Source organism: Amblyraja radiata, chromosome 2 (assembly GCF_010909765.2).
Source record: "Amblyraja radiata isolate CabotCenter1 chromosome 2, sAmbRad1.1.pri, whole genome shotgun sequence".
NCBI lineage: Eukaryota > Metazoa > Chordata > Chondrichthyes > Rajiformes > Rajidae > Amblyraja > Amblyraja radiata.
The window spans coordinates 101,974,173-101,987,081 of record NC_045957.1 but is presented as its reverse complement, the minus strand read 5'-3'; the positions used below and the strand labels follow the sequence as shown (position 1 = coordinate 101,987,081).

The 12,909-nt window shown below is 41.2% G+C and overlaps 1 protein-coding gene across 1 annotated transcript; it reads left to right on the top strand.

Moving 5' to 3' along the window:
* The first annotated feature begins 651 nt into the window (after positions 1-651).
* On the top strand, positions 652-12,145 carry gatad1 (GATA zinc finger domain containing 1). The gene is made up of 5 exons (XM_033012377.1): positions 652-940; positions 4,853-4,978; positions 6,348-6,407; positions 9,452-9,635; positions 11,447-12,145. Exons 1-5 carry the CDS (start codon positions 758-760, stop codon positions 11,635-11,637), a joined length of 744 nt encoding a protein of 247 aa, XP_032868268.1. The 5' UTR covers positions 652-757; the 3' UTR covers positions 11,638-12,145.
* Positions 12,146-12,909: the final 764 nt, after the last annotated feature.

Sequence of the window (12,909 nt, the reverse complement as noted above, 5' to 3'; positions counted from 1 at the left end):
GGTTAGACATAACTAACTAATTATATGCTTTAATTTCAGGTCATCCAAGTAAGGTTGTTTCATATTTGTTTCAGAATGCTTCAATCTATAATAACTGAAAATTTCTTTCAGTTCTCTTAATTTTTAAGAAAGTTATGGCCATTTGACTGTCCTCGAACACAGCTTTCAACGGAAAAGCAATAGGGAACAAGATGCTAATTTCCGAGTATGAAAATGGCCATAACATTTTTAATACTGAAGATATGAAAGTGAATTAGGTGTCAAATGAAACTTATTTTTATGCTTTATCTGATGGGATAAATTGCAGACTTGATTTTTAAAATCTCAAAATTTTGTAACATTGCTAACCTTAGATTCTGCTAATTACCTCCGAGTTTATCACCCATCACTTCCCTGGTCTTGTCTCGCTTCACATTTCCAGCTTTCTGGTGCTCCCCTTGCAATCAATATGAAGAAGGATTCCGACTCGATGTGTCGTCTATCCATATCCTCCAGTAATGCTGCGTAACCCCATGAGTTATTGCAGCACTTTGTGTGTTTTCCCAGATGCGTGCTCTCTCGGTTTGGCTGAGCGCGGCTGATGGGCGCCGCTCGCTGCTGCCAGTCCTCCCGGTCTGCGGGGGGCGCTCGTTGCCGAGGACAGGCCGAGCCTTCAGCATCCAGGCGAGGGCCGGCTCTGGTGCTGCGGCGCCTCCCCCCCCCCCGCCCGCCCGCCCGCCCTGATTTCACTGCTGCCCGGGACCAGACGCTGTCGAAGATGCCGCTAGGCCTGAAGCCATCGTGCAGCGTGTGCAAGGCCAACTCGTCGGCCATGTGGAGGAAGAGCAGCCAGGGCGAGATCGTCTGCAACAACTGCGCCGCCAAGAGCCCCGGGCCTGGCCCGGCCTCAGCGCCCGGATCCGCGCCGCCCGCACAGCAGAGCAACGGCGGTGGGAAGCAGGTGAGCGGCCTGGCCTGGCCTGGCCTGGAGACCGTGCGCTGCTAGCGAGCGAGCGAGGCCCCACCAGGGAATAGGCGGGGTGCGGCTTGATGCTGAGGGGCCTGGAACTGCCTCTGTGGCTCCAGAAACTGAGGGGATTTAATAGAGTCACAAGCCTGCAGTTGCTAAAATGTTGAGTAAACAAATACATTGCTAGAGGTATGAAGAATCACACCCAGTCTGAAGAATAGTCTCGACCCGAAACGTCAACCATTCCTTCTCGCCAGAGATGCTGCCTGTCCCGCTGAGTTACTCCAGCATTTTGTGTCTTATCATTGCTCGAGCAATTTAGCGAGTTAGGCAGCATCTGTGGGGGAAATGAAGAGGATTTTATACGTGTTTTTTTTTAATAGAAAGGGTGTTTTGTTCGAAGGTTTATCATCTTAAAACGAATAGAATTGTTATGGCACAGAAGGATGCTTTCTGGGTCGTGCAATCTCTGATATTTACCTTTAACCCAGCAAATGATTTTAAGTATAACTGTTGGGAAGCCATGTAGCAGCTGCATAAAATTTTGGTTAAGCCACATATGGCCACCCCCCCCCCCCCCCCCCCCCCCCAGGTAGAAATGTCAAATGCTAGAGAGCATTGCTTCATTATGAGAGGGGGAAGGTTTAATAGGAACCTGTGGGGCAACTTTTTCACAAAGTGGTGGATATATGGAACAAACTGCCAGAGGAGGTAGTTGAGGCAGGTACTATAACTATATTTAAAAGACATTTTGGGAGATACATGGATATTAAATATTTAGAGGGATGTGGCTGGTGGGACTAGTGTATTTGGGACATCTTGGTCGGCATAGGCAAATTGGGCCGAAGGGCCTGTTTCCATGCTGTATGACTCTACGATGTATGAGGCAAGTTTACATAGGTTGGTAGTTGCCTGGAAGATGCTGCCAAGGGGTGGTGGAAGCAAATACTATAGCAACATTTGAGAGACATTTAGACAGCCACATGAACAGACAAGGAGTGTACATTTTAAATTGGCATCATAGTTAGCACAGACATGACAGGCTGAAGGGTCTGTTCCTGTGCTGTAATGTACTGTTCTATGCTCATCCATGAATGAACACCATCACTCAATTCATCCCATCAAAATGTATCACAATCTTGTCTGCATCTTTCACTTTGCATCCAAATTGGCTGCTCCAAATTAAGATTTAAAATTAAATGTGTAGTCCTACGATCATTCTAATATCCAAATGATTGAGTTGAAAAGTCAACAAAAATGTTTTTACCCAGTTGATTTTTGAAGCAGTAATAGAGCTTTGCATCTTTTAAAATGGAAACGAGGTAAACCTTTGGAACAAAGGAAGTTTCAGGCTTTTGGGATTCTTTCCAGAATACAATAGTTGAGAGACGGCACTGAGAAGATTGGCTTCTTCTGCGCTATAATTTAATGCACCTGGAGAGGTTTTGCATCTGAAAGAATAGAAGATCTAGAGTGAAATATGGATGTCTTTGTGGGGAAAAAATGGGAATTAAATTGTAAAATGTGTACAATTGTACAAACTCACTGCAATCGTATCAGTAAATCCAGATTGCCAGCTCAATCATTGTAAACCTAATGGGTGTGAATCACACCACACAGAGTTTTCATGGGAAGGAGACCCCATCAGAATGAAGAAGGGCCCCGGCCCGAAACATAATCTGTCCGTTTCTTCCGTACGCTTGTCTCCCATCTCCAAATCCCATGTTTCCCTTTGACCCCCTCTCTCACTCTCCCCTCTAACCTGTCCCTTTCCATCCACATCGCTTTGCATTTCATAACTCTTCTTTCTTCATTTGATACCGTTTCTATCTCCTTTTCACCACTAGCCATTGTCACTTACCCATCTGCCTCACCTCTCACTAGCCAGGCTTTGCCCTAGCCTGACCTCTTGCAGCCTTTTTTGAATTCCTCCAGATCTTTCTTTCTTGCTCAGGATTCCAGCATCCACAGTTTATTTTGAAACCGTTTAATTGGCAAGTTGTACTGTGCTGACTGTCTTCGTGTTTTTCATAGGGTGATGCTGTTACCTGGATTCAGTGTACCAATTGTGATTGAAGCAGTAATATAAACATTCATCTTAACTTCTTTGCTGTTGGAGACCATGTCTCAATATAAAGACCAGAATGCTGCATTATTTTAACCCACTTGTCACTTTAGACAAAATGTGCACAAATACCCTGAGATATCTGCATTCCCCTATTGGAATTGTGCCCTTTGGTTTATATTGCCTTCTGTCAATCATCCAACCAAGATGTAATGCTTCACTACCAGTCAGTCTGTATCTCCTTGAAGTCTGTTACTCTCCTCAAAGTGAACTATTCCTCCAGGTTTTGTATGCCATCTGCAGATTTAGAAATTGTGCTCTGTACACAGAGAACTAAATCATTATTACTTAGTACATGGTCTTAGTACTGACCACACAAATAACTACACTACATTTAGACCCACAATACCTCAACTCTGGTCAAGAAGGCTCACCAGCGTCTCTTCTTCCTGAGGAGACTAAAGAAGGTCCATCTGTCACCTCAGATTCTGGTGAACTTCTACCGCTGCACCATCGAGAGCATCCTTACCAACTGTATCACAGTATGGTATGGCAACTGCTCTGTCTCCGACCGGAAAGCACTGCAGAGGGTGGTGAAAATTGCCCAACACATCACCAGTTCTTCACTCCCCTCCATTGAGTCTGTCCAAAGCAAGCGATGTCTGCAAAGGGCAGCATCGTCAAGGACTGCTCTCACCCCAGCCAAACATGTTTACCCTCATACCATCCAGGAGGCGCTACAGGTCTCTCCGTTGCCGGATCAGAAGGTCCAGGAACAGCTTCTTCCCTGCGGCTGTTTCATTACTTAACTCTGTACCTCAGTGATTGCCAGTCACCCCCCCCCCACCCCCCCCCCCCCCCCGGACACTCCTTCCCCGGAAAAGAAAATTGCACTACGACGACTGTATGTACGTATATATATTTATTGCTCATATTCTATGTTCGCTCTTCTGGGGAGATGCTAACTGCATTTTGTTGTCTCTGTACTGTACACTGCACAATGACAATAAAGTTTGAATCTGAATCTGACTAAACTTTCCTTTAAGTCTATAAAACAACCTATCAATACCGTTTCCTGGTACATGGTATTACTTTGCCAATTTCCTTGATGTTACAGTTCCATTATTTCCAGCATCACTACTATTATATGGCACTTTATCAAATACCTTTTGGAATTCTGAACTGTATATTTCACAAAAACTGCATTTGCCTTGTCAAACCTTTGTGTTACTTTAACAAAACTATCAAATTAACTAGACATGCTTTTCCTTTAACTGTTCATGTTGGTTTACTGTAATTGATCTGCGCTGGTCCAAGTAATGACTCCCGAGTTATTGTTTCTAGAACTTCTCGAACATCAAGGTTAGACTAACATCTGTAGTTACTAAGTTTATACCTTCTCCCTTTTTCTGAACAGGGGTGTAACATTTGCGATTTTCCAGTCATTAGTCACAACTCTAAATTTATGGATGTGTGGAAGATTATGATAATTTCCATTGTAATTTTCTCCCTCATTTTCCTTGGTATCCTGCCAGGTATTTCATTCGGACCAAATGATTTATCCACTTTAAGTACAGCTGGCTTCTCCAGTAGCTCCTCTTTATTAGTTTTTAGACTCCTAGAATCTGAATTGCATCTTCCCAGCATTATCTTTTTGTTAAAGTCTAATGTCAAGTACTTATTTAGTACCTCAGGTATGCCTTCTTCATCCATGAGTATATTTTCAATTAAATCGTTGATTGTCCCAACCTCTCCTGTAGCAACACTTTCCAGTTCATGTGCCTTTCTTTTTGATTTCCTTTAATTTTTAATTTCATTTTTGTTTTGTATTTTGACAGGCAAAGCAAGAAATTCACAGGCGGTCTGCAAGGTTACGGAACACAAAATACAGGTCAATGCCTCCCACTGAGAAAAAAGTTTCTACCAAAGGAAAGGGCCGTAGGCATATATTCAAATTAAAAAATGTAAGGCGGTTCAAAGGTACAGTCTTTGAATATTTAAAGCTATTGGGCGGGAAGAAAACAAATAGTTCAACTAATAGTTCAATAATTTTACAATAGTGCATTATATATTATCAATCTTTCGGGGAGCTTTTCTCACATCTAGCACTCAGTGATATTTGATGCACTTTGTTCTTTAAAGTAAATCTCCAAACTGAGATGCTAGCAATGAATCCTTTATTAAAAGTAGAATGTAAAAGAGCCTGAAAGTACATGGAGTGTCATCAAGTCTAAATCCGTGCCTGTAATTTATTTATTGATTTTGTTCTTTTGGTAACTAAACTTCCAGAAAACACTAATTACAGTATAACTATGATGCTTAATTATCCTGGAAATTATTTATTTTAGAGAAGGTTTTAATCCTCTATTTTTAACGGAATATTTGACATAATACAGTGCGGTGGGGTAAATGTAAGCCATGCTGTTTTATTTAATACCTGACATTGAATAGGGCCATTTATATAAAGAGTAGTTTAATAAACATCTGTGGCACAGAAAGTGGCCATTCATGTGTCCATTCCAATCAAAATGGATCAATGTTATTCTCACTTCTTAACGCTATTTGCAGCCTTTAGGGTTATTGTTCCTGTTCATCATTACTAAGCTTCTCATAATTTTGTATTCCTCAATTAAATTTCTGCTTGATTTTGTTTATTCCAAAGAAAATAATCCCAATTTAGTCTGCTTCTCACAACCATATTTCTCCAATCCTGGCAACATACGAGAAAATCTCCTCTGTACCCTTTCTGGTGCTATCTGTCCTCCTGTCATCTGGAGACCAGAATTGCACACAATACTCTCCCTGTTGCCGGACTAATATTATACAGTTCTAGCCTGACCTACCAGCTTGGCAGATAAAAGCTAATGCATCAAAACATAATTTCAACAATATGATTTTTAATATTTTGGTTTTGGATTGAAAAATGGTGGACTTTAATAAGGGACCTGTACAACAGTACAGCACAGGAACAGGCCCTTAAGTCCACGAATTCCATGCCAATCGTGATGCCGTTAAAATAATCTCCGCCTGTACGTGATCCATTTTCCTCATTCCCTGTATATTCATGTGTATATTGTAAGATAAATGCTAGGTGTTGGGAATTTTATTGTATTGTATATATTTGCACATAAAACTAGAGATTTAGCTCAATAATTCCTGATTGGAAGTAAGGATATTTTGCATTTTTAAAAAGACGGTTCAACGTGAAAAAATAATTACGCATGAAATAAGTTATTTTTGCACTCTTTAATACCGTCTCTCACTCTTCAGCTACTGGTCATTATTTTTCAAATGCTGAGTTAGAATAATGACAGAGACTTTTGTTATTTGCAGCCAATTAAAGCACCAGAGTCCGTGTCCACAATCATCACATCTGAATCTATTTTCTACGGGGTAAGAATTTTTCAGTAATGTGCAAATCCATTTTATATGACTAAGAAAAATGTTGAATCGATTTCTAAGTTGTTTTGAAGTAGTTATTTTTATCCATGGGCATATTCACATTGGGAGTTATGTATTATTGACATCGTATGGTTTGTGTACTGCATGATGCCAAGTAATTTTAAGTACTTTCATGTATAAATAAGTAAGGAGAGAGATGAGGTCCTGCAACAGCAATTTGTGGGCTCAGATAGAACGCTGAAAAGGAAAACCTCTTTAATAGTAATCTCAATATTACTCCTCTTACCACGAAATAATGAGTTGAGAAATTAAAAGATTGAATAGATAACGGGCATGCAGGACTAGTGTAGATGGGGCTTCTTGGTCGGCATGTGCAAATTGGGCCAAAGGGCCTGCTTCTGTGCAGTATAACTATAACAGCTGAAAGACACAAGCTCATAAGGCAGGGATTCAGATATTTGGATAATTTTAATCTCTTCTGGGACAAATAAACCTGTACAAGAATAGGCTGTGGGCTGAGGAGCTTTATTCTGCAGTTTCGTGACCCAAGTCACCAAACTACATGAAATTTTCACATATTGTGTAAAAAAAATTATATAAATCACCCCTGAAACTCGATATGAAGAAGACTTGCACATTTTTTTTATTAAATTAGAGAAAAAAACGGAAAAATTTCGGGAATTTTTTAGTCCAATCAAAGCACGTTTAACATTGAGTTGTCTGCCAGTTGGCCAATCACGCGCTTTGTTTCAGGCTAGCACACAAAATGGCCGAGGGGGCTTCACAGATGCCTGTTTTCCTGGAGATTCCGATTTGTTGTTCTGTGGAATAAATGTTGTGGAAACTTGCAACAGGTAATTGTATTTAGTGGGAAAAGCATTAAAAAGGCTGAAGAAAGTGCTGCAAACTGGATTGGACATTTATTTCACAGAACAACAAATCGGAATCTCCAGTAAAACAGGCATCTGTGAAGCCCCCTCAGCCATTTTGTGTGCTAGCCTGAAATTTCATGTAGTTTGGTGACTTGGGTCACGAAATCCTATTTCTAGACACATTTTTGATGCTCGGCCCACAGCCTAGAAGGAGAGGTTGGGCGAAATCTGGAGGGGAACCAATAGGTGGGTTTTTCCAGTGCTACTTGGAATGGTTTAAACTAGTGACATAGCAGGAGGGATACAATGTAGTAAATGGAGCAGGCAAGTCAAGTGCACAGAGCAGCCAGAGTGGATGGGGAGCATAAGATGAATGGTAGGTTGAACTGCGTTAATATTAATGCACGGAGCCTGTGAGTGTGGATCAGAAAGTACGATTAGGTTAATATGACAACCACTAAAACATAGCTAAGGGAAGGGCAAGAATAACTGCTCAGTGTTCCTGATTCCAGGTATGATGGGGGGTGAGGGGAGGGCTTGCAATGCTGAACAGGTTGAGCGTTATAACAGCGTGGCAGGTGGTATCCTCAGGGGATTGGCAAATTAAGATATATGGATAGAATTTAGAATAAGAGGCATTTAATTCGATGGAATTATACTATGTGCCTCCTATCAATTGCATTTGGAAATACAAATGTGCAGACAATTAGCAGTAGGATAGAAAAGCAATAGGCATGTAGCAGTGGGTGATTTTAAGTTTCCAAATGTTGACTGGGTTGTCTTAGTATAAGGGGGCTAGATGGGATGAAATTTATTAAATGCATCCAGGGTGGAACCTTTTATAAAAAAAATTTTAAAAGGCAGTGCTGGAGTAACTCATCAGGCCAGGAGACATCTCTGGAGAACATGGATCGGTGATGTTTCGGGTGGGGCCCTTCAGATTGATTGTAGTGGGGGGGGGGGGGAGAGGAAGAAAGCAGGAAGAGAGGAGAAAGAAAGCCTGGCAGGTAATAGGTTGCTACAGGTGAAGAGGCTTTTTTGTTTGGCAGATGGTAGGATAAAGGCTAGAGTTAAAAGAAGGTGTGAGACAAAATAATTGTGAATTGTGAAGCTAGAGGAAAGAATATAAGTGGGAGGGGAGAAATAGGTGTGAGTACATGTGGGGCACATGGGTCGGGTGTGGGGAAGAAAGAAGTGGGGTGGGGGGGGGGGAGAAATGGTATAATGGGGAAGAGATTGTAGTTACGTAAAATTGGAAAATTCAATGTTCATACTCTTTACCTGTAAGCTATCCAAGTGGTTTTTAAAACAATTGACAATAGGTGCAGGAGTAGGCCATTTGGCCCTTCGAGCCAGCACCGCCATTCAATGTGATCATGGCTGATCATCCCCAATCAGTACCCCGTTCCTGCCTTCTCCCCATATCCCCTATTTTCAAGAGCCCTATCCAGCTCTCTCTTGAAAGCATCCAGAGAACCTCCCTCCACCACACCCTAAGGCAGAGAATTCCACAGACTCGTCACTCTCTGTGAGATAAAGTGTTTCCTCGTCTCCGTTATAAATGGCTTACTCCTTATTCTTAAACTGTGGCCCCTGGTTCTGGACTCCCCCAACATCGGGAACATGTTTTCTGCCTCTAGCGTGTCCAAGCCCTTAACAATCTTATATGTTTCAATGAGTTACCCTCTCATCCTTCTAAACTCCAGAGTGTACAAGCCCAGCTGCTCCATTCTTTCAGCATATGACAGCCGCCATCCTGGGAATTAACCTTGTAAACCTACGCTGCACTCCCTCAATAGCGCTGCGCCGCCGCTGCTGGAGCTCTGATCCGGTCCCCGGCAGGAAAGGCCGCTCCAATCCAGATGGTAGGCCGCGAGAGGGAGGCGAGGACGCGACTCGGAGAATAGTCGCGTCCTCGCCTGGAAGTGACTGGGAAACGATTTCCCCCTTACCCTACCCCCCTCCCCCACATAGAAAAGCTAAAGAAACTAAGGAAGCATACTTTAAAATAATTAAAAATTTAAAAAAGATGGAAAAACAAACAGACTGTAGGCAGAGGCTGCCTTCAATGCGGCGCCCCTTAGTGGTATTATTGGTTTAGCTGAAGATTTTTCAGAAGCATTCTTACTTATTTTGAAGACGTGTTATTTCAATATTCTCTAGGGTATTTATTACCAGGTTGGGGACATAGTGTCCGTAGTGGATGAGGATGATGAGAAGATATACTATGCCCAGATACGAGGATTTGTGCAGGATCAATATTGTGAGAAGAGTGCAGTGATTACATGGCTTATTCCAACTCAGGCAAGCTCCCAGGACCAGTTTGATGCATCAACCTATATACTTGGTACGTATAAAGTGTTCAAACCTGCAGTCATGTTATTCTGTATTGGTACAAATAATGTAAATGTTGTACCATTGTAATATTGTTTACTGAATTAAAGATAAATGTGCTACATGGAGAAAAGGTGTCTTCCCTGACAGATTCCAACATTTGGAAGCCTAGTTTCATGCAAAATGCACACTTTGGCATTCATATATAGTGTATGTATTCTGACAGATACTTGTGCACATATCCACTTGTGTGTGTGCCATTGTTCATGCAGCTGTCCCTGGTTCTCCAGTTGTCTTGGACCTCCTTGTCACTGGACCTTGTTGCCAAGTCTGAGATAGCTGATTTGCATGAAAGGATTGTATTTGGCCAAGTTCTGCTCGGTATAAAGTTCAGGAACTGGATGTATGTGTCCTCATAACTACATGTGTCAGAGATTTTGGGGAGGAGGCAGCAGAATGGGGTTAGGAGGAAGAGATGGATCAGCCATGATTGAATGGCGGAGTAGACTTGATGGACCGAATGGCCTAATTCTGCTCGTATCCCTTATGATCTTATGAATGTTATTGTGGTCCAAATCACTCCTTAACATTCTTGATCCTGCAGGACTGGCTGAAGAAGTTTAGCTTGCTAAAAACTGCATGTTTCAACAATACTTAAATTTGTGGCTTGAATGCATTTTGCAGTGAATGGCCTTGCCACATTGAAGGTTCCTTGCATTTCTGGTGCTACATCCCAGATTAAGCAGAATTTTTCAGAGGACAGACTCAAAACTGAAGATGTTTTTGAATGCTGAATGCAGCTGAAATGAAATTCATATACCGAACATGAAGCACGCAATCCAATTTGAAGGAATTGTACGGAACGTATAGAAGGCATATCGAAAATGCCATAGAAAGCACACTGCAGGGTTTCATCGCAGCTCTTATGCCCAAGACCGCCCAGTCTATCACAGACCAGATTTCCCACCGTTGACTTATCTATACTTCACGATGCTTGAGAAAAGCAGCCAACATAATCAAAGATTTGTTCCATCCTGACCATTTCTCCTTCTGCCTGCTAACATCCGGCAGACAGTAAATTTGTGGCTTGAATGCTTAAAAGTGAGTATCACCAGTCTCTGGAACAGCTGCTTCCAATCTGTTATCAGACCTATGAGTGGTCCTTCCATAAGTTAGGGTATTGTTCGATTCATTTCCACTCCTAGCAGACATTGGACTTTGTCGATAGGACTCTTGTGCTACAATGCTGAGAACTATATTCTGCAGTCTGTATCTTCCCCTTTTCGCTATCTATAATCAGATTCAGATTCAATCTTTATTGTCATTGTGCAGTGTACAGTACAGAGACAACGAAATGCAGTTAGCACCTCACCCAGAAGAGCGAACATAGAATAATGAGCAATAAATATATATACGTAATACTTGAGTTTGTATTTATGTATAGTATTATCTGATCTGATTTGATAGCATGCAAAACAAACCATTTCACTGTACCTCAGTACACCTAACATTAATAAACCTAAACCTAACCTTTTTAGACTTGGCATCATTCTCAAGAAAGGAATTTTCAAATCAATAGAGCATTAAATTTGTTATTATTGAGCATTTCTGCTCTTCAGAATTGATTTGATTTATGCCTTACTATAGAAGTTATATTAGCCTTCATTTGGGTTTACGATTTGTGGCAGTAAGTTATAGAAACAATATTTTTAAACATGCATTTTTATTGACTGATGTACATTTTGCAGATGCATTCTTTTTCATTTGTATTGCAATAATGATTCTACTTTAGTAATTTATGATAATATTTTGCTGTACTTTCAGGACCAGAGGAAGATTTACCAAGAAAGATGGAACATTTTGAGTTTATCTGTCATGCACCTTCTGAATACTTTAAATCACGATCTACTCCTTTTCCAATTATTCCAACCAAACCTGAGAAAGGGTACATCTGGACTCGTGTTGGACCAACCCCTGCAATAGCGGTGAAGGAATCAATTGCAAACTGTTTATAGCTAGGGTGCGTACTAGATGTTATTAAAATTTGTACATTTTTATCTAGTATATCTATATCTTGCTGGAATGAAAAGGCAAGTTATGAAAATTTAAATAATGTCTATTGCAACATCTTGCTAGTCCTAGATTCTTAACATTCAGAACAATGTCAGTTTCATGGCCAAAACCTATTTATGACATAAGGCAGATCTTTTGGAATATAAATGAGGTGCTGCTTCTGTAATACTACTAAGCTTCTTCTGTGGAACTATACATTGAGCCACTTCAAACAAATAAGTGGACCAACTACATGCTAAATCTATCAGTGAATAGATTCTCTGATTGCATTTTTATGAACCTTGTTTTGTATATTAATAAAATTTGTATGTGGAAACCAACTGTCTGTAGGGAAAATCCACTGAGGTTTTGTTCATTGCATTTGGCATGTTAGGTCAATATAGGATGCTATTGTTTACAGCTGTTTGTATATTTAAGAAACATATCACATATTAAAGCATCATGACTTGAGCTTTTGTGGCTGGTGTAATGGGGCAAGAATAAGACTGGAAGGATGCATAAATTCCCAAATATTTCAGACCCTGGAGTTGTGTGGCTTTTGACTGAAAGAACTGAAGGCCTCTATGAAATAACTGCACATTATGCTTAATACAGTTGACAATACTGATACAGTGAGCAGTATGCTGGGCAATTAAGTTACACATTTTAGTGGAACTCAATTCCCCTGCTGCCGCTGGCACACAGGATTTCCTTGATGCCCAGTCATGAGCTGCTAGATCTGTTCTGGATCCCTCTGATTCATAGTATCATAGCTCGGACACACTCTTTGTCACATTGAGTTCAAACTGACCATCAAGCATCCATTTACACTTATTCTTCCCACATTCCCCTCAAATCCCTGCACATCCTGCTATTCACCTGCACACTGTGGACAACTTACAGTGGCCAAATTAACCTATCTATCAGCACATCTTTGGGAAGTGGGTTGAAACTGGAGCACCTGTGGGAAATCCACAGTCACAAGGGAGAACATGAAAACTCCACACACTGGAGGTGAGGACCAAACCTTGGCCACTGGAACAGTGAGGCAGTAGTTTTGCTACTGTACCAATTGAGCATAAGTACTAATGCACGCACAGATGTGAGATGCTTCAATGAGAAGAAGGGACTTTAGCTCCACAAGAACTATGCAGTGGTATTTCCTATCAATGCTTGGATTGATGAGACTAAGGTCATGGAGACTTCATGCTTCATGTAGGTTTTCTCACCACCTG